Genomic DNA, 23449 nt, shown 5'->3' with positions numbered 1-23449 from the left:
GATCTTATCATAAGTAACAAATTTGATTAAGTTTGCACACTTTCACTATTCCCTGTGTCTGACAATTATTAAAACTTAGGCAGATGTAAAGCAATCTTTCAAAACAAGTTCACAAATTAAGTAAACTGACAATGGTTTTCAGACTAAGCCATGCACAACTGTGTAAGACTAATATTATTACTAGACTTATAACTGGATGTGCAAACTACTGTTTGCTTGTACACATCTCAAATATACTTGCAGGTGAATACATTTGTGCACTGTTGCAAGACATTGTTATCCTGCTTTCGAAACTCTGGCTTTTAAAAAGCATCATTCCACAAGCAACCCTGAATAGTACAAAGATAACTGGGCTTTCCCCTCCCCACCCTACTCCTTATAAATACTTTGAGACCTGAAGTATAGTTTACCTTGAGTTCGTAGTGTACCAAAATCTAGCATTTCTGTTGATGAATAGATTCCTGGCGCTTTAAGAAACAAAAAGAAAAGTTACCATTTTCTTATTACACTAGAAGTTAATTAAGCTGAATAACTTAACCCCCCCACACACACACACACAAAAAAACGAACAAAAAAATCCCAAACCACTTTTCTACAAACCTGTTGTAACTTCTACTTCAACAGGGAGAATGATAAATTCTGTGTTGTCTGAGGCATTTGTTTTTATTCTAATGAAGGCTGTATGATTATCTGCTTCTCTTGAAGAAAAGCTGGCTCTCATCACTCCTTTTGTTTCATAGGGAGGTATTTCCTGATAAATAATCAAAGCACATCTATGAGAGTGCAGTAATTACAAAAAAAAGCTGCCACATCAAAAAATTACAATAGAAGCACTGAGTATAATTGTATTAAGAGAAAAAGCTGCAATAGCGGCTGCATGTTATTAAAATTACCACTAAATTTAGTAAGGATAGTTGTAATCACCTAATATGACAATGATTAAAAATAGGTATATGCAAGAGGGCTTTCACGTCCCATTTGATTAAGTTTTATGTATTAAAATTGTGGTGAAAAGACAGGAGACTAAATTGACAGAATCTACCAATAAACAAAATCTAGTCATAAAAATGTTATTGAGTGCAGTAACATCAAATATTGTTTTTGCATATTCTAATTGTTTTTTCTCTAAAGCAGACACAAGGCATACAGTTTCAGTGCTAAACACAAATTCAAATACCGCAGAACTGCAAGTAGCCAGAAGCTTGTGGAGCTGCAGGTTTATTAGTCACCAAGCAATTTACAGCAAAAAGTCAAAATGTGTTTAGTTTCTGTACCAAGCCTATTCCATCAGTTCCAGTCTGCATTCAGGGTTTGAAAGACAACTCTTTCTGTATTTGCTGGACACAGCTGCAGCACAAGACTAGCTTCAGAACCATAGTTGAAATACTAACATTGCATATTCTTTCCCATCACATTACAGAAGGGCTGGGGAACTGGATTTTTCTTCTTCTTTTATTTTTTTTTAAATAGAAGATGAAAACCTTGATTTGAAATTTGGAGCTTCTTCCACTTTAAATGCAAATAAATATGGCAGAAAGTAGGAATTTTTGATGAGTAGCCCTTGCATCGATTGATATTGTTTCAGTTGACAGCTTCTTTCTTTTGTGTTTTTGATGAAGGAAACCGGACAGGACATAATCCATATAGGTGCTGATTGTCTTATACATCTCTTCTGTGCTTTCTGTAGTACAAACTCATACCAATTCATTCTGGAGGTCAAGCCATATTTTCCATGGCACAATGACTGTAGAAGTATTCTTTGAAAACTGTTGAATATCAAAGTAACTAGTTTCAACTGCTACTACTTGGTGAGTCCCTAAACTAAGATGCTTTCAAGTTCTGTTTTTGCACTTACTCACAGACCTAACATAATACAGCCATTCATTAATGTTTCAAAGGACGTGATTTGACTTCCATATGTATAACCAGGGATCCAAGGTTTGTCAGATCCCTGAAGTAACTTTGAACAGTGATTACAAAAATACTCCTGCATATGCAGACTGCTTCATCCAATCATCCAAACATTTGGCATCAAAATAATTTTAGACAATGATGTACATCCATATGTGAAAGTATCGTCACCATATTTCAAATAATTTCTTCTACTTTGCAGCTTTTTCTAACTGCAGTGCAGCTCTTGACATAGCCAATACAATGATATATCTGGCTGTTTCCTCCTACTGGTTTAATTTCTTCTAGTTGCCTTATTGTTTTAAAATACCAGTGGTTGATACGAAAACCAAGTATTAACCTAACTGCCTTTCCATGCAATACACTGGAAGCTTTCACAGGCATGTCATCATTTTTTTTAACTGGCAACCTGGCCTAGAGAAGCTGAAAAGCTACGTGCTCAAGAAACAGAACTAGAAATAAACCAGACATTTAAAAATCTTCTTTTATTTGTGGCTCTAACATGTTTGTTACGTACCTACTAATGGCTACAGAATTCAACATTCCCCTTGAGTTCTGACAAGGAAGGGGCTATCTTTAGAAGTAATGCCATTTGACTAAAACTGTGTCAAAACATAAGGACCTTCATTTTTTAAAATCCATTTTAATGTTTACATCTAACCCTCAGCATCTGTTTACTCTTTCCACTGCATTTTTTGAAATGCTTGTGATCTGTATTCATACTCACTTGTTTGCAACTTTTGTATCAAAAACTAAGATACTGCCATTCTCATGGACATTCTCTGGAAAAGCCAGGAATTAAGATCGCCTTCTTAGCTCACTTGGAAATTTCCTGGCTTTACTCATTACAACAGATGTAACCATCAGTGACTGTAATGATACACTTGAGCAAGAGACAAGTTTTGGAGCCCAATGACTCTAAAGTCTCTCCCAGACAAAAAACAGTCATCAAAAAAGGAATAATTCTAATTAAAGAGGAAAATATCTTTTGTACCTAGTTGGACATTACTAACAGTGTGATATACAGCACGGAGCCAATACTTTACCTTCAGGATGCTTCTAAAATTTATTTCACTTAGAGATATCAGCATGTGTCACTTCAAAACTACATTAAGTGAAGAACACAACAAAACAGATTTAATGGGCCAGACCGTGAGTCCATCCAACCCACTAGCCCGTCTCCAGCAGCAGACATGAAGAGTAAAGAGTAACTGCAGGGCATGCATGTAGGAGTATTTTCCAGAACAGTTTTCAGCCACTCTTGACTCATGATCTAGGGATTTATTGCAGCTAGACACACTGCTGTTTTATTTAGTAGTCCTTGATAGATTCTTCTTCCCTAAGTTTGTTCAGCTGCTTTTTCACCCCATGCATGCATTCATAGTGATTTGCAGGAAGGACTTTCTCAGTTTTAAAAAAAAACAAACCAAAACAAAACCACCGTATATTTTTCCTCTGGGTTAGATCCAGCTCACAGGCCATCAGAAGGACCACATTATCCTGAATGCTTAGGTAGGTGTAATTCATTCTACTGGGAATCATCTTATTCCTCTCATTTCAAAAAAGCACAGCTCAATACAGATGGCTTCTTTTAATTAAACCTTTCCTTCAATTCCTATGACCATACAATTAACAGACCCTGTTATTGTTTCAATTTTTATGGGGTATTTTTAATGATTACATGACAAGAAAAAGAGTTGGTAAAAAACCCCAAAACCTAAAATCATACTAAAATAAAACCTCCCCAAACAAGTACAATGAATGCTGCAAGACATGACTACTCACCCATAGCTTCCTTGTACCTCCTTGCTGACCTGTTGGAAGCTCTAAATGGAGATCACCTCCACTGGAATACATTTCTACCACCTGAGGTGGGTAACAGGAAAATGTTAGCATTCAACTTTAAAGGGATCCTGTTTTAGTTATCAGGTATTATAATGTGCAATGCCATGGGTTAGCAACTATTTGACCATTGGAGTATCTTATAAATTCACTTTTAATGATGATATAGCCATTTGCTAGTGCTACACTTCACGTGCTTTCTGTAGCATTTCACAGTTTGTGGATCACTTACTTAACAGAAGCAGATCGCGTTTATCAGTGGACTATTCATTTACTTGTTTGGTTAGGTACAGACATCAATTGTGCCTTAACATAAGAATGCTTGCCAACGTTACATACTAGGGTACACCATAAAGACACCTTATGCTGTGCAAAACAAGCAGAAGGAAGCTAAGAGGCATGCCTGGATTAAAAGCACAAGATCTATTTTACTACTTCACTATTCTTCTTAATTACCAGTGAACTTTAATTCTTTATTTTGCAGTAATTATGACCATTTTAAAAATGGAAATTTCACAGTAAAACCTCAATTTAGCAAATAAGAGGTCTGTGAGCATAATCTACAATTTCTAGTACAACTGATTTGCACTTAAACAGAAAAACATTTATATAATATGAAAGACTTGGCCTCAAATAGCTTTAAAGTTCAAACAGAATTTTAAGAAGTACCAAAATAAACAAAATCTCAGTTTAATATCATAAACATAAATGAGCATTTAATGGTTTTCTCTTAGGCTCACCTGCAAAGGTTCACTGTGAGGGTTATGTATATTTATTATAGGAGAAAAACTGCTATTTACAGGAACTCGTGCCCCAATAAATGGGCGCAATCGATAGGGGTTTGGTACTCCAATGCCAAACACCTGGTTCAGAAAAAGAAAAACAAGCTTAAGTAGCTGTATGTAATTGTTGCAGAGCCTAACATATGTGCGTCAATTTTAGTAATCTACCAAGTACTCTTTTCGATTAATTTCATAGTATACTTCTAACCAAAGATTTAAAACTAGCATCATGCTAAAACACTGAAACAGAGAAACTGGTTTAGTTTGCAGCTAAAGGGTATTTCTCATAGCTACTACTTACTTACACTGACATATTGAGAACACAGGAAGTCAAAATACCATCTTTTTTTCTGATACTCTGAAACACTAGAAAGCAGCTAAAGGTTAAAAAGATGTGAAATATCCTTTAATCATACCATTATGGAACAGACTATCCATATGGGAAGCATTTTTGTTGTTGTTTTCAAAACATTGCCATGGTAAGAGTCATTCTTTCAACAAGAGGATTTCTCTCCCTTTTCAGACTCCCTCATCTGTCTGCTTTATCTTTCTGAATCTCAAGTGAGTAATTTTTTGCCAGCTTAATGAATAACATTGTCTTGTCACTGGATCAGATGAGTACAGAGCTGAAGAATGAGCTAGATCACTGCAATGAGCCACTAAAATAACACAGAAAAAAGCTGTTGGGAGGATTAAACCCTACATAATTTCATCGATCTGGCTTACAGATATTTACAGTGGTATACCTCTGTGTTACAACAAGCAGCCAGGATGGAAACTTCTTCAACTGGGCTTATAAAAAAACCCCCACTAATGTGCAAATATCCTTGGATGGTTAAGCATGCCATAATAGATACTGCTCTGGGTGATTCACACTTCACAACTTTTTCTGAAAGAGTAATTCTCTTACCTGATAAGTAAATACCCCATGATTAGACGTGTTAATAAATAAAGTGTTCTCTACATTTCCCACTACTCTTGCGAGGAAAACTACATCAAAGGACGTATTCCCTCCTGGAAGAATTTTCTGGAAAAAATAAAAGCAAGCAAGCAGAGGAATAAGCAAAACTGTTTATTGAAGACATTCCACCCTGAGGATGAACAATAGTTTTTGTGCTACAGAAGATCTCCGTGTGTTCTTTATGGAAAACTGAAGTTAGAAAGTCTACTGCAGATTTGGAAAAAAAAAAAAAGTAGACGTTTTAGACAAATAAAAATGTGTAACAAAATAATAAAAATACCAATATTTTACAACTATTATCTAGCGCAGGATCATATTTAATTGAATTTTTATGTTGAATTCTGAACTTAGAGTTCAGCTTATTACAGAAGTATTTTGGACTGACAGTTTACAGAACATTGGAGAAAGGCAATTACTACAAGACTTCCATAAGTGAGAAAGGTTGCTTATAGACAGCTTTTCTGAAGTTTTTAGTGTTTACATGGCCCCTGCTAAGCCACAGGCCCTGCAGACAAAACTGAAACCAGAGGACTATGTCTGACAGTAATGTGGTTAAGAGTTAACCCTGCTGACACCATACTTTTTAACTTGCAAGTTCCTGTAACGTGACTGCAGTAGTTACAAGTGCATTGGAGTGACTGCTTCACACTAACACCACTTCACTGGACTTACAATTTTCAGAAAAATTGTAAGAACAGCTTGTTCCTGTATGTGCTCTAAGGCAGCATACTCTTAGTCACTTCAGCAGCAAAGGAGATCTGCTGTTAAACCATCAGCTACAGTACACACTTCCAACGTAGTCAGAACTCCTACGCAATATTTCATTCCTTCTAGTCTAGTAGGGTTTGTGTGTGCTTCCGTGCTCAGTTCAAATTTGCTTAGTAACTGATACGGATCAAGAACTGCAGTATCTTAATACTTTTAGGTATGTAATTATTGCAGTAAGTAACTTATTTAAAGAAGGGAGGGAAATCAAGCTCCCATTCAGGGTGGAGAGGGGGAAGGAAAAGCTCATTTTGAGAAAGCAGAATAACTTACCCTATTTTGAAAAAATGATGCATGAAAATGTGATGTTGTAGCAGATATTGATACTAATGTAATTGTTTCTTCTGAGCTAGGGTTATGTAGGTAAACTTTTTCCATTTTTGGCATTCCAACTGGCCTGTCAAAACAGAGAGAGAATATTTTTAAAGTGTGAGAATTCTAGAAAATGGACCATTGGGCTTTGTCCCATTAAACCAGACGGGTACATAACAGTGATGAACACTGACAATAGAACTTTGCATTAAATTTTTTTTTAAGTAACATATGTAAATTCTACCTTGAAGAATTACTTAGTTAACATCTTTTCCATTATTTTATTGCTTACTTTCTCCTGAAGGGTTACCTAACATTGTATCATCCTCTAAAATGACACCTATCCAAAATGAAATTCTATTTTTCAGGTTTTTACTTCAGAATCAGAAGAGGCAAAGTTTTCTATTCCTGTGCTAGAACCTCTAAATAATTATCTTAAGAAAGGTTGCACACAGCAACTTAAAATAAACAGAACACACCCTAGACAAAAGCCTAAGCACAATTTTTTTCCTGATAGATTGTAAGTAGTCTTACCCAGAACCCAGAATTTTTCTGGTGTTATATTTTATAATATGCTCTACAAAATTAAGTTCACAGACACATGGAGCAACAACTATTTTATTTGTATATTGCATTTGAATTCATACCTTAAGAAAAAAAAAATAAGAAATGCTTGAGATAAATTCTAGAATTTAAGAAGTCTAAAACACAGAAGTCAGTTAAACAACAGCACGCTTTTTCAGTAACAGGAGATGCTAACAATTTATTCCACACAAGCTTTAGGCTTGTTCCTTTTTGCTTACAACAGCTGACGTGACAATAAATGCTTCAGTTTCTCCAATTATTTTTCAGACTTTGGTACCTCTTCAGAATTTTTTTCATGCCTTTTAACACATATGTGTTAAACATCAGCACCAATGCACTAATAAAGCATGTAGATTACAATCTGCTCCAAATTAAATTTTGGAATTCAAAATATTTAACTCTTAACTTTCAGGCTACACATATTCCATGTAGCACTCCCTCCCATGTCACCTGCTCCAAACATTGCAAGGACCGCAAAACTATTGATAAGAATTACTATCTGTCATACCTGAAGTGATGATGACCAATAACAGGCAGTTGTTCTGCCATCCTCAGTTAACTTTAACAGGCCAAATTAATAAGCGCTATTGCAGGCACACAGTTTTTCACCCTGGGGGGGAGGATGTGTCTCAATAGATAGAGCAACATAAGTTTGCTGTAAATTAAAGGTTGCACTGAATGGAGGATTTAGTGACAGTAATCAAAATATGCCACAATTTACAAAGTGATTGCGGTAACAGACAGAACCTCCTACTTATGAAACATGGGCTAAACAGATAGATGCTAAAGACCACGATACTAATTCAAAGACACAACTATTAACCTTCAATAAACTGCATCGTCACTAACAGTAAAATATATCTGCACTCTACTACTGTACATCTCTTTGCTTTGCTTGCTGAGTCCTCCTAATTTCATGTCTGCATCAGCAAATACTTGTTCTTGATCCTTCTTTCACTGTCAAAAAACCTCATTTTGACTTAGAATCATAGAATAGAAAGTTAAGACTTCTCTAACTTAACTAGTAATGAAGACAACAATTTCTCTCCTCACCTTTTAAAACCTGTACAAAACCTAACATCCAGGTTAAGCCATAACATGAAAGTATTCATATTTGTTGCCAGTACACATGGGGATATTAAAAAGGGAAATGGTTTATCAGCTGTGATGTTTTGCATTAACTGCTGTAACTGCTACATTGTTGATCAATGGAATCAAACAGTAAACCTATACACCTGCTCTCCATTTGCTAGGGAAAAGCTTATCAAACCAGAGGAATTTGAATGAGAGCCAGCCCTTCAAAGTTCCCCATCTCTACCCCACCCCCAGGGGGGAAAAAAAAAAAAAGAAAAGAAAAAAAAAGAAAAAAAAAACAACCGGAAAGGCACAACTGAGAAAAGTGTCTGCTGATACAGAATTACCCAGCACCCCTTGAATTCTGAACCCACTGTTTCAAACACTCCTGCACTGACATCAGTACAGATGAGCTTGAGTATTTTATCTGCTTGGTAACTGTGAAAGGCATAAGCAAGCTTTTATAACAGACAGCAATTTCACAGTGACTTCGTTGTTTAGAGAAAGTGATCGTGCCTTAAACAAGTACCCTCTGATTCTACAAACACAGACAGAAAATAGACCAACTCCTCCAACACTGAAGAAAGCTCTTTCAGTCTTTCCTGAGGATCAGCTGTCTGTTCCCTAGTTCTCACTGCAATTTGTGTGGAAGACATGCTCCCAGCACCTTGTTGCAATTCTTTTGCTTGCCACAGTGCAGTTTCTGGATACTTCTCTTCCCCAGAGCATGTTCAGTAACTCCCCGAGAAGGGGAAACCATCCTCCTCCTCTATTACAATGCACTCCAACCAGTCTTCATAAGAGGAACTTAAGAGCTGAAAACAAGAATCAAGCAGAACAGTTCCCACCAACCACAACAGCAGGAAGCGAGAGAAGATGAGGTAGATTTTAAGCACTATATTACATGTGAGCAAATGACATGATTAGCATATCACCTGAGGTCTCTATACAGAACCAGCTGTGTACTGAAAACCTAAGATCAGAGTTGACTTAAGTGACACCTTTTATGATGCATAATGTGTGAAACACCACAAAGCCAAGAAAACAATGTTGAATGAACCGGTAATACTGAAGTGCCAACCTGTTCCTGTCAGAAAGGTAGTCTGGAAGTAAAACTCATTATCCCAGGAAATGTTTCAAATATTAACAATCTTTTAAGACCTTCATCCTTTTCCAGTTCTGAAAAGAGGGGAATATAAGACAGTATATTTGAGAGGCTAAAGCCTATAAAAACAACTAGTAGGGAAGCAGCCATGACAGACATCACAGTTCACTAACTTCAGATTCCAGACTAAACCACCACAGTATAATTATAGGTGATAAAGGCAGAAGTCATTAAAAAGGAATTTTGTTGCTAGGACTATGTTTTATTTTACTATTTTGTTGACCATTCTGATTCTGAAACAATGAGTCCAGTATTATGTTTTGCTCAGATACAGCTTTCCTTATATTCTTTAAGCTTGATGTTAGCCAAATCTACAGAAATAGGACAAACCTCACTTGTTTTATCTGCCATGAGACATGATAAAATCCAGGTAAAGCAGTGTGCACCAGACACCTTTAAATGAACCTCCATCCCAAGCGATAATCACACAAGGGATGCTCTCCAGGCTGCGGATTATCAAGCTGCAATGATCTGCACAAGTATAGCGTTACCTGGTACCAAGTTTTACAGCAGAATTTCCTGGAGCAGTCACAGTTAGCACTTTTCATTGCAAGAAGCTAGTACAGACACACACCTTCAGGCAAACATGAACTGTCAAAGCACATAAGATTTTGCTCATGATCTTTTGTCCCTGCATAATACTAGGTCCACCTACGCTGATAAAAAACAGATCATAGAATCATAGAATCATTAAGGTTGGAAAAGACCTTTAAGATCATCGAGTCCAACCGTCGACCCAACACCACCATGCCCACTAAACCATGTCCCTAAGCGCCTCATCTACACGTCTCTTAAATACCTCCAGGGATGGGGACTCAACCACTTCCCTGGGCAGCCTGGTCCAATGTTTAACCACTCTTTCAGTAAAGAAATCTTTCCTCACGTCCAAGCTAAACCTCCCCTGGCGCAACTTGAGGCCATTTCCTCTCGTCCTATCGCTAGTTACTTGGGAGAAGAGACCAACACCCACCTCGCTACAACCTCTTTCAGGGAGTTGTAGAGAGCGATGAGGTCTCCCCTCAGCCTCCTTTTCTCCAGGCTAAACAACCCCAGTTCCCTCAGCCGCTCCTCAGAAGACTTGTTCTCCAGACCCCTCACCAGCCTCGTTGCCCTTCTCTGGACACGCTCCAGCACCTCAACGTCCTTCTTGTAGTGAGGGGCCCAAAACTGAACACAGTATTCGAGGTGTGGCCTCACCAGGGCCGAGTACAGGGGCACAATCACTTCCCTACTCCTGCTGGCCACACTATTTCTGATACAGGCCAGGATGCCATTGGCCTTCTTGGCCGCCTGGGCACACTGCTGGCTCATGTTCAGCCGGCTGTCAACCAACACCCCCAGGTCCTTTTCTGACAGGCAGCTTTCCAGCCTCTCTTCCCCAAGCCTGTAGTGCTGCATGGGGTTGTTGCGATCCAAGTGCAGGACCCAGCACTGAGCCCTGTTGAACCTCATACAGTTGGCCTCGGCCCATCGATCCAGCCTGTCCAGGTCCCTCTGCAGAGCCTTCCTACCCTCGAGCAGATCAACACTCCCGCCCAACTTGGTGTCGCCTACAAACTTTCTGAGGGTGCACTCGATCCCCTCATCCAGATCATTGATAAAGAGATTGAACAAGACTGGCCCCAAAACTGAGCCCTGGGGAACACCGCTCGTGACCGGCCGCCAACTGGATTGAACTCCATTCACCACAACTCTCTGGGCCCAGCCGTCCAGCCAGTTTTTGACCCAGTGCAGAGTACACCTGTCTAAGCCGTGAGCCGCCAGCTTCTCTAGGAGAATGCTGTGGGAGACGGTGTCAAAGGCCTTACTGAAGTCCAGGTAGACCACATCCACAGCCTTTCCCTCATCCACTAGGCAGGTCACCTGGTCATAGAAGGAGATCAGGTTGGTCAAGCAGGACCTGCCTCTCATGAATCCGTGCTGGCTGGGCCTCATCCCCTGGTTGTCCTGCTCATGCCTTGTGAGCGCCCTCAAGATGAACTGCTCCATAATCTTTCCCGGCACCGAGGTCAGGCTGACAGGCCTGTAGTTCCCTGAATCCTCCCTCCGGCCCTTCTTGTAGATGGGCATCACATTGGCAAGTCTCCAGTCATCCGGGACCTCCCCCATTAACCAGGACTGCTGATAAATGATGGAGAGTGGCTTGGCAAACTCCTCTGCCAGCTCCCTCAGCACTCTCGGGTGGATCCCATCTGGCCCCATAGACTTGTGAGCGTCCAGGTGGCGTAGCAGGTCGTTAACTGCTTCCTCTTGGATTATGGGGGGTTCGTCCTGCTTGCCGTCCCTGTCTTCCAGCTCAGGGGGCCGAGTACCCTGAGGATAACTGGTCTGCCTGTTAAAGACTGAGGCTAAGAAGGCATTGAGTACCTCAGCCTTTTCCTCATCCTCGGTGACAATGGTCCCCCCCGCATCCAATAAAGGATGGAGATTCTCCTTGGCTCTCTTCTTGTCATTAATATATTTGTAAAAACATTTTGTGTTGTCCCTAACAACAGTGGCCAGATTGCGTTCTAGCTGGGCTTTTGCCTTTCTCATTTCCTCTCTGCATGACCTAAGAAGAGTACAGGGATCTCATTGAGTCGCCTGCCCCTTCTTCCACAAGCGGTAAACTCTCCTTTTTTTCCTGAGTCCCAGCAAGAGCTCCCCATTCAGCCAGGCTGGTCGTCTTCCCCACCCGTTCTTCTTACGGTGTACAGGGACAGCCTGCTCCTGTGCCTTTAAGACTTCCTTCTTGAAGAACATCCAGCCTTCCTGGACCCCTTTGCCCTTCAGGACTGTCTCCCAAGGGACTCTCTCAACCAGCGTCCTGAACAGGCCAAAGTCCCCCCTCCGGAAGTCCATGGTTGTGGTTTTGCTGGCCCCCCTCCTTACTTCACTGAGAATTGAGAATTCTACCATTTCATGGTCACTAAGCCCAAGACGGCCTTCAACCACCACATCTCCCACCAGTCCTTCTCTGTTTGTAAACAGCAGGTCGAGCGAGGCACCTCCCCTGGTAGGCTCACTTACCAGCTGCGTCAGGAAGTTGTCTTCCACACACTCCAGGAACCTCCTAGACTGCTTCCTCTCTGCCATGTTGTATTTCCAGCAGACATCCGGGAAGTTGAAGTCCCCCATGAGAACAAGAGTTAGTGATTGAGAGACTTCTGCCAGCTGCCTGTAGAATGCTTCATCCGCCCCTTCATCCTGGTTGGGTGGTCTATAACAGACTCCCAGCAGGATATCTGCCTTGTTGGCCTTCCCCCTCATCCTTACCCATAAACACTCGACCGTATCATTGTCACAGATACCACAACCTAGATGAGAAGACGGTCATTAACAAGGTGAGGTGCCTGTTCAAATGGGTAAAGAAGCCTGCATTCACGTTCTTTACTGCTGCGACTCAACTCTTTCCAAAGTCTGAGTTAGTATCTGCACTGTACTGTAAGCATGTCCTTGTAACGGAATTCATTGCTGCTCTAGAGATCAAGAGGTAGATTCTTTTAACAAAGGAAACCAGCTCCTGCAAAAAGTTGGGGAGACGAGTTCTTGAGTTATTGGCTCAAACTTAACTTGCAAAAATATCTAGCTACTTATTGTGAAGCAAATATGGATTGAGAAAATGCCCTTTTAAAGGAGTAATTACATTTTTTCTTACTGCATATAGTTTAAACACCTCTGTAAAATGCTCGCTTGATTTATGAAACTGATACAAATGTGTTACTAAAAAGCAAAGGATATAAATTCAGCAGATACATTCCTCCTCTTCCATCTCTTACTCTTTCTGATGAAACTGGAGAGAGAACTGAAGTCAACCAAAAGCTTTCCACTTAGATTTTGGAATGCTGGGAATATAGATAAATATACTCAACATTCAATTCAGTTAAATTCCTCATGAATTTGAGAGTTTAACAAATATGTTTTCCCCTAAGTATTTTTTTCTTTTAGCATCTTTGGCAACTGCTGAAACAACTGTAAGACCAGCTGTCGCACAGCATATCAAAAGTTTCACATGGGTTAAAGCAGCGTCCTGTGTCAGACAGGAATGAATAGCAGATGCCTAGAAGGCAAAAGTGTAATAATGTGGAAAGCATAGAAAGTCAGGTGCCCAGGAAACTCTCCTAGCCTCTAAATATATGCAGCTTGGGAACTTCCTGAACCAATGCAGATGGTTCTCCAGTCAGAAGATCAGAGAGAGTGAGCTCCAACAGTAAGAACTTGGGTGTTGACTTGTAATGTATCTAGCCACTTTTAATGAAATGCAACAAGCTGGTCTTACAAGGTTACTTCTAGAGACTGAAGGGGAATGCCTCTTGTACCCCATTCTGAACAAAATGCTAATTCCTTACGTGAAGGAAGCCTGCATGATGTACAAGACTAGAGAACTAGTGACTAGAGCATTCTTCCCGTTTCACATGAATTTGTATGCATCACTGGATGAGTAACACAGGCAAGTTGCTTCTTTAACTGAAGTCAGAGTAAGTGAAGCATGTAAGTTTGAGAATGCAAATGCGTCTCTAACGCGGAAAAGCAAAAGAAAACAGAAAGGTTTTGTTTTTCTATATGTACTAGCCTATAGACCAATTGTTTCTCAGCTTCCAGATTTCACTGGCTTTTAACAAATCAAGAAAGTTCTTTTATATTGTACTTGACAAAAAGTTAGTGTCCATGCAACATACTAAACAGAGCAAACGCCCCGTTTTATGTTAGGAATCTAACTTAGATCCCATACAACAAATCATACCTTTTCCAAACAGTTAGCAAAACCCCATATACAAGTCACCAGTAGTAGAGTCTTATCCAATCATGTCACCAACTGTGATTTGAATGAATCTAAGAGTGTAATAAACTATTATTTGCTTTGGCAGCATTTTGCAGTCTAGCATGATATGCGAACAAAACCAGAGGTAGATCTGGACTAAATGTCAATTTACTGTCAACAGTTTCTTACATTTAAAAAACTCCAAGTGAAATGAAAATTTCATTTTGCAACATTTTTTAAAAATTCCAACAGATCTCAAACTCTCACACATTAGGAGTGTATCAAATGTACTGTGTAAACATTTGGCTGCACATTATAGGTACCTTACAGGTCCCTTCACCATTTGTAAATGTACTTGTACAAAATGTAAGAGAATTTATCCAAATCACTAGTTTTCTAATTGCTAAAATTCTCCACTATTTCCTGTAAAGAGATTAGAGTTCTTGAAGAAAACAGACCAATTTGCTAAACTTCCCATCCTCTTATATTACTTCAAGTAACATAATGTCTCAAGACCTGCAAGAAGGTCTCAAATATTTGAACACTACCAAGCAATTGCTTTCAAGGCCAGCTCAAGCTTTCATAGAATATCCTGCCAAATACTAGAGCTCACAAACAAGAAACACGAAAACAGTACAAAAAACCCCCTAAGGAAAACATTTCAAAGGAAATGCAAAGCGAGATTGTTTATCCATAGAAAACCGAAAGACAGATTTTCAGAATACTGTCCTACCAACGAGGAAACTTTGTCCAGAGAATGGGACCTTGCTCACATTGAGTGAAGCAAGAACCTCCATTCACCACAAAAGCATACGTTGATCAAGGATTAAAATATTACTTCTGCTAAAAGTGTCATTTCATACATTACCAATCATTTCTATGAAGCAAGGGTAAGATGTCAGCTTCATCTTTAAAATAATTCCACATTTTAAAATTTTGATGGTAAGGAGTTCTAGCTTATGTTGTGTTAGTATCCTAAAATACTCTATACCCAAGTGCTCCATTACCAAAAGTGACTTCTACTAAAAATTTAATTGCTAAGAACTTACAAGCTTTACTTTTGATATAGTCAGAGCTGAATTAACACAGATGAAGGCAATGTATCAAGACCTATGAAGATTCAAGTTCTCTCACAAAGCAGGTGCAAGAACTGAATATAAACTGCCCTGCAACAGTCTTCAGTCTTCACCCAGATGGGCCACCTGCAAGAGCTTTAATATGAAGACTTCTCTCAAACACAGAAAGCCATATAGGTAATGACTGTTCTGCCAAAATAGCCTCTGAGCAACCAACTCCCAAAGCTATGGAAGACAACGTAATGGTTACTGTTTGTATGTTAGAACACCTCAATTATTCCATTCCCATTTAACAACAGGGGAGAGTAACAGATTAAAAGAGAGATTACAAGGCACAGAACGCAGCTAAGAACAAAGGCAGCTAGTTGCGGAGTTGGTTTTGGGTGGAGGTTTTTTTGCTTGTTTGTTTTCTTTAAAGCCTCAAATCTCCGATATCCAACATGTTGCAGAATTTGTTCCAGAGGAAGACTGGTGTTGCTTCAGAAACACAGGCAGGAGGCTTTCACATTAAATAACCAAATGAGTATTCCACTTAGTCCAAGCAGTCCCCTGGAGCAGTGATATGGGAGAACCTGTCTCAGTTCCACCCCATTCCCAGAGGCTTAATGTATACAGAGAACATTTGGGATCTCTTCAAGTGAGCTAAAGATTTGCATATCCTAATACACAGCATACATTTCCTTTGATAAATGTGAGATTACCTGGACTACCTTCAAAGTGGTAGAATATGGTAGTGTTTATTTTATATTAAAATAGCATTAAAAAACCCCCAACTGTTATAAAACAGAAGTATAAGGCCACTGTAATCTCATCGCCAGGTGAAACACAGGAAGTGTGTCTACAGTACCTATTTATCAACTTAATACTGATTTTGATTTTCTGAGATCCCTAGACAAAATAACTTTTAATAAATATTATTCCTGCTCAAGTTGGCATGTTTTTGAAACATCTGATTAAACCCACACACTCTTAGCAGACCGAAAATGTCACAGGAAGAATGGGCTAGCTTACAACTGAAATGAAATATTGCAACCTACTTTAGCCTAGGAATGATATATGTTGATAGCTCAGCATAAACATGAACTTTGAACAAGCTTGCTCTACTAAATGCTACATGCTACCTATTAACAAAACACCGTTTAGGTACAATACTTATTTAGAAACTAAATACACATTTTATGCCTTTCCTAAAATCCATTCTTAACAAAGAAAGAAAAGCCAGAATTTGAATGTGAAAACCCTGTCTATCTTAAAAGGCAAAAAAGCCAAAAGCTTAAATCTGCATTATTTGACTTCCAAGGTGCTTGGCACCTGCAGTTTGTTCCCACCATAAGGTTGAGTTACTCAGCATTTGTCAGAGTTGGTTCACTTTTATTTAAATGCCTAAGTACAGATTTTAAACTGAACTTTGGGGCTCCATATCTAAACCTTTTCTAAAACCATTTTTAACATCTTACTGAACTTTTAATAAATCAGAAGACGATTTCTGCCTGAGATTATGACTGAAACTACAACAGATATATTAATTATCATATACTGTTAGGAATAAAAAACCAAAAGCACAAAACAAGAAACAGAACACATAATGAACCAAGATCTAACACATAGGTTCCCTATTTTAACTGATAGAAGGCAGCGATCCCCCAGTGCAGTTCTGCATTTATTGTACAGAGTACTTCTTAAGTAAGAGATTTGCACTACTTTAACAGTATGCTAGATCTACACTATTTCTTCAATGCTTCCAGCTCTGACAAGAACAGCTTACATAAAAAGCCAAAATATAATTAACAGCTTAAAGTATTTATGATACCGTCTGGGATCTATTTTTACCAAGGAAAACAAAAAACAGAAACCAACCAACCAAACAAAAGCATCTTTGGAAATCCACAAAGCAAAGAAGCACATGTAGTTTTCTTCAGATAAGCATGCAAACTATAGAGGACCTTTAAAAGCAAGATATTTCAGAGCCCATCAACAAAACACTTTATTCATATTAGAAAAAGGTGTATAAAATACATTTCAAATGTCAAATTCTGTAATTACTATGAACTGAAAACTTTTACAATTTTAAGAGAAAAATCACTTAAAACCAAATCAATAGGTAAGTTTACAGTAACTCTAACAAAGAGCAAACTGCTCTACAAGTTTGAGTTTGTGCTGCACTTACCAGTATAATTTGTTAACTATAACCTGATTTTGTTATGGCAGAGATGCAGTAGAGCAGGGCTTACCACTAGGTATTTTACTATTCAGTTTAGAAGCTCAATACCCTCTTACCTAGGACCAGTTACTGACATTACAAAAAACAAACCAACAAAAACACACAACATCACAAGCTAGAGATTCTGAAATTTTGAGGGAATAAGAGGGGACAGAGTGATTTATTATGTCTTTACTCAGAAGTAAAAGTTACAATTTTGTTAGACTGAGCACAAATAAATTCTGTAAAATGAGACATTTTCATACAGCTTTGCTATTTAGTGGCATTACGTTTGGTTTTTTGTATAAAGGTTATTTCTGGAAAACTACTCTGTGCAAACAATATACAGCCTCTCTTCTTTCAGAAACACAGAAGTATACACCATGTCAATACACAGGACCTTCCTTGCACATCTCTGTAGTCACCATACTGTACAATTGTCTTTCCTACAGACAAGGAGTACTATATTTTTATTAATAATCTGTGGCCTATCTGTAAATAAAGCAGCCTTTCATCCAGCAGCAGTGCTGGCTGAGGATGGGGGAAGCAATACTGCGCTAAGGCACACCTGCGCTGTTTTCTTTCTCCCAGGTTGAACTATTAACAAAATATGTTTCAAATGTCCTCACTGCAGTTCACATTGCGTCAAAGTATCAATCATGAACAGAGGCTGCATCCATGTACACCAACTGCAGAACTGATTTTGACTGTTAACAAGCAGAACGATTGTAGCTACCTATACATAGTAACCAGTTACTGGTAAGAAAAGTTAAGACTGAAGTAGTTCTCAGAGGAACTGATTACAAACAGGTACATTGTTGAAATTGTTAGACTTTCTTCCTCCTCCCTTTCTTTTATCTTTTGGAGAAGTCACAGATACGTTTGCTGTAAACCATTACATTCAGCCACTGAGCATTGAAACAGCAACCAGCTGCAAGGTGGAGCATGGAGCTAGGTTCCTGGAGGCTGTTCTCCTTGAGGCTGTATTTTCACAACTCGACATTACTGTTCTAATAACTGCAGATCCACTGACAAAGTTTTTTTGCCGCTAAAGCAATAGTAAAATGGACATGCTAGAGTAGATGCTCTCTGACGTGGATTATGTACAAGCAGAAAGGTAATCTCACCTCAGTACATTAAGTTCCAGACTTAAAACTGTCTCCACTCTGCCGAGCGGCTGCACATGTACCCAAGAAGTAAGTGCAAGTACCTACCCTACCAAAACTATGCCAGCTGATACGTCGCTACATGATGTTTAAGACCGAGTACACCAGCTCTCTGGAACAAGTAGGTCAACTACACTTACAGACAATCTATCAATGCCATTTATGTATACAACCTTCTCCATCAGTTTTAAATGCTCTTGAGATGGTTTTTTTTTTCTATTTGTCTAATTAAACAGATCAAAAGACCTTTCAACTTACTGTTCATGGAAATCCAGCATTGGAGGCTCAAACCGGAGAGGTCGGCAATTTCCCCGATACAGGGATACACTGCAAGAAAAATTAAAATGCTGTAAAAGATACTGTTAAATGATATATTTTTGCTCTCTTCCCACCTCAAATTGCCCTTTCTTAGCAAAATGTTAATTAATACTAATAATGGAGCAATTAATTCAAAAGAAGAAACAGCCTGACAAACTTGTCCAGTCAGAATACCGTAATTTTACCAGCCACTTACATGATTATGTGGTGTCTCCAAGAAAGACTATGCAAGAGTACATATCTTGGAAACGGACATAATTGAAGTGTTAGTTTTCCTCTATATAGTGATGGCCAAGTGAAACAGTAAGCTAAATAGGTTCATATCATCTTTAATAGCAATATCCAAACATCCTCCTCAATGTATAACAGTAATTTACATACACATCATGAGTTTCTCTAGCTACATCTATACTAGTACATAAACTATCTTGGACCCATTTGATGGTACTGCTGCCACATGGGAGAAAACAGCCCGTGTCTATACTGTTAAAACCCCATAATCTCCAGAAGACAGCAACTCTGCTCTAGAAACATTCCTTAACTTTGCCTATACTAACCGCCCTCTGGGAACTCTTTAGGAGAATGCTACAAGAAGACTAAAACTTAAATACCACTCAAACAAATCAGCAGCGAAGAGAGAACAGTATCTGGAAACATTTTCTACTACTGCTTATTTTACCAGTACAGTTATATAGAACACAATCAATAACCCACAACTTAAGTTACAAGAAAAAATACAAAACAGTTTCATTGACTGAAACGTTTTCTTATTCAGAAAGATGTGACTGTAACCACACTTAAGCATCTCTGCAATTCAGTAACACTTTATTTTGGGCTGAGTAAAAGTCATATTCATACAACATAAAACAGGGAGACAATTATGTAAAAGAAATAAGCAGGAAAGGCTAAAAAATGGCTCAAGATCAATGGCTCCTGAATGGCTCAAGACCAATGGCTTTCTTTTTTCTTTAAATGCTTTTGTTACTGATACTAAAATAGCACTCTTGTTTTAGATCCTTGTTTTCTGACTTTGTATCAATCCTAGATGCCCAAAGACAGAGCTGCAGCCACGTGTCCTGGGTAAGCAAAGCTGCTCCACAAACCCAGCCAGGGCAGCAGAACCACCCAGTTCCGCCTCAACAGAGGGAGAAGCCAGGAAATGGCAGATGCCCTTGGACAGGCACATGTGGCTCGCCTTATGAAAACTGAGGCCTTGAACTCAATAAATCTAATTCCATCCAGCATACTTCCAGGAAAACCAACTGTTGACCAAATTCACATGTCTTTCCATACTCCAGAACCACTTCAACAAAAAGCTATTTACAGGAGTAAAAATTAAAGAATAGGGTATGAAGTCTTAACTGTATTCTCCAATAGCACAGATCTGGGCAACGACAACAGTATAACAAATCAACAGCTTTTTTTTATAAAAATACAGTGTCTCAATGACTCACTCCAGTACTCCACAACTGAATCTTCACACTTCAAGTATAATACATGTGTAATAGGGAGATCTATTCATGCTGATCGATTTATAGCTCTCTAAATTTGGATGTTAAAGCATCTTCAATACTATTTAGAGCTTAGTCGTTAAAAATAGCTTTATCCTCATAATAAAACACTATTGGGGCAAGAGTAGACATAGTAGTCAGCTTTAGTGTATACTTATATATGTATGTGTATACATGTGTGTATGTATAGCTCACAAAACAATAGAAGTGAAGGCGTAAGAAACACTAATAGGAAGAACTGTATTCAAATCTACAGAAAGTTACAATTCTTGCTGCTATTAAGTGCTACTGTGACTCGTTACAGTTGTTGAATGAGAGCGAGCTTGGATATACCTTCTCAGGTTAAAAATCAAACCTCGTGGAACAAGTGCTCAACAAAATGAAGTTTACAGAGGCACTGAACATAAAAGAATAAAGTTAGAAAATTACATTAGCAGTGATATTTTGAAAGCATAAAACAAGTTGATAATAAGTCTTCAAAGTGATCATCTCACTTTTCAAAGTTTATGGTCCCATTTTAAAAAACATTTAGAGTGCATTTTTAAACTGAAAAGGACAAAAAGCTCATGTACCTCTGTTGTCAAGATAACACTAAACAGAAACTACCACTCTTCAATAATGATTTTTAAAATAGTTCTGTCAGTTTCTTCCAATTTCAAAACTCTGAACAATCAGCCAGCACCTCTTTTTTTATTGGTAATTATTGGTAAAAGGACATATCAATTCCTTTTATAGAAAAGTTATCAGAAGTATTTACAGTATTTACAAAAGTGATAATGAAGATCTTTATTTCAAATGCATTGAAAATACAGTCAAGAGTAACTTGAACTAACTTAAACAACCAGGACATACACAATTCTCCACGTACATGAAAAGTTTAAGCAACATTTTCTCAGACTGCATAGCTATATTGTCCTCGATAGCCATTTAGACAACACAGAATTTTTCAATGGCTGAAGTTTGGTAAAGGCAGCTACATCATAATGAATGCCAACTATTATAATAAAAGTAACAACTGTAATAAGATTCAAATGGGAACAAGCAATATTGGAATTCCCAAATTTTGCCTACTGAAAGGCCCAACATGAGTCAACTTGCAGCAGACTTAGAAAATGATGATAATGTCTGCTCTGCTGGGCACTTGCTCACTGAAGGCTGGATACACCCATGGGTAGGGCAACTTTACAGCATAATGACATTTAAGTTAATTACTATTGTATGCATGTAGAGCTATGGCTCCCGGTCTTATATCAGAATTTAAACATTTTTCTTTCCCTACCCCCCCAAGTTTTCTAACCTTCAAAGTCAAGCAGAACATGAAAAGGAAAAGATGCATCTGAAAGAGAGGACTACTGACATCTGCCGACAAGCTCCACCAGACCAAGAATTGGCCAGGAGTCATCCTAACCTATGAAGTTTCAGGAATGACTAGTTCTTGGCGATGATTTAAGATGGTCACACACTTTTTCCCTTCTGCAAGAATTTTGATTTTAAAAAATGAGACTTGAGAGTGAACTACATGCAGTCCCTGACACGATCATTACCCTCGCCATACCATCCACCCTGCCATCCAAGTGAGAGGGCATTTACCTCAACTACTAAAATAACTACTGTAGTGCTACTACCCAGAAGCAACCTACTACCAGATGCGATTCACAGAAGTGCAACTTCATGTCTCAACAAGGTTAGTCACAGGTGCAGTTATAAAGATGGTCAAAATATCAATGCCTGGAAAGACTGTAGGTGATATGGATGTCCATCTGTGCTTAGGAAACAATTTTCTTCCATCTAAGGACATTCTGCAGCACTTCTATAATGTTTTGCTGTTTATCACAGCGTACTAGGCACTCATAATTTTAAATAATCGTGCACATCTCTGCACTTGGAGATGAAGAAAATGCTTGTCAAATATAGTATTTAAAGATTTCTGCAAAATTGGGCAGTAACTGTTTCTCTGTATCCTCACTTTACCTTTCTAGTTGTTCTGGGATTTCTGGAGGAGGTCTGTGCTCTGTGGAATTTTATCTGTACCATCTCTAATTGCTACTGTGGAAAATTCAAATCTAAGCATTACTCTACATGTATTTTTCCCACATTATTTTACCAGTTGTTTTAAGGGTTTTATCTCCTCTCCTGTGCCATAAATCGTCAAGAAATAAAGACAACAGCATTAAACCATCAAATAGCAAGAGATCTCATGATTTTATTTAGCAACACAAACTCTTAGAAAGACACTACTTTTTTATTTCCCTTACCACAAAATAAAATGAAAGTGTGTCCAAAAATAACCACGTGAATTTTTAAAACAACAAATAGGCAAATACCTCACAGTAGGTACTTTTTGTGCCAGAACATCCTTGAAAAAGCCACCTCAAAGACAGAACATTTCTGGCTAAAAAAGTAACCAATCCTATTTCCCTGAGCGCATCCATGACTTGTTAATATTTAAAGATAAGGCTGAGCTGCATATATCAGAAAACGTATTTAAACTTTTATAGTTAAAATTATTTCAGAAATATGGGTATTAAACACAGCCTCAGTGAGAAAGTGAACTCCCACAAAACATTTGACCACTTTGGTATCTGGCAGTAGCCGCTGCTGTGAGTACAGATGAATAAAAAGACTAGCAACAAAAGTTTTTCATGAACTACACCCAGCTAGTGGTTGGCTCAGTTATACCAACATTAACCCTGTATCAGGAAAACATGCTTATGATATCAGATTTTAAACTTCAAAGCTAACACTTCCAGAGGGGGTTGTCTGGGGAAAGGGTGGGGAAAGAACAGGGAGAAGCTTGAATAGATGCACTGCAACCTGACCATGGGCAAGAACAAAACAAATTAAACATCTAGTTCGTTTCCCTCCTTCTAATTAGTGTTAAAAAGCAGATCAAAGAACTGAATAAACTGTATAGATAGGGAAGAAATATCTGCAAGCTATACCAAGGAGATACTATAATCTCTAATAAGGACAATGAAAGACAAGTCATCTAGAGAAGTTAAGCATGTGGACCAGAAGCCTAGATTTTTCAGCAATGCCA

General features: G+C 38.5%; 1 protein-coding gene across 1 annotated transcript in view; it reads right to left on the bottom strand.

Annotated features, from left to right (window-relative positions):
• Positions 1-23449, bottom strand: part of TMEM131 (transmembrane protein 131) — a 103643-nt gene that overhangs the window by 46257 nt on the left and 33937 nt on the right. Inside the window, exons 4-10 of the mRNA XM_076359114.1 lie at positions 18839-18907; positions 6535-6658; positions 5446-5562; positions 4494-4616; positions 3697-3777; positions 601-751; positions 411-467 (exon numbers count right to left, since the gene is read on the bottom strand). Of these exons, the coding sequence (XP_076215229.1) occupies positions 411-467; positions 601-751; positions 3697-3777; positions 4494-4616; positions 5446-5562; positions 6535-6658; positions 18839-18907 (722 nt within the window). The remainder of the gene's footprint in view (positions 1-410; positions 468-600; positions 752-3696; positions 3778-4493; positions 4617-5445; positions 5563-6534; positions 6659-18838; positions 18908-23449) is intronic.

The sequence above is a fragment of the Aptenodytes patagonicus genome, chromosome 1 (genome assembly GCF_965638725.1).
Source record: "Aptenodytes patagonicus chromosome 1, bAptPat1.pri.cur, whole genome shotgun sequence".
Lineage (NCBI taxonomy): Eukaryota > Metazoa > Chordata > Aves > Sphenisciformes > Spheniscidae > Aptenodytes > Aptenodytes patagonicus.
The sequence above is the reverse complement of the archived record's forward strand: the minus strand, read 5'-3'. Positions and strand labels throughout refer to the sequence as shown.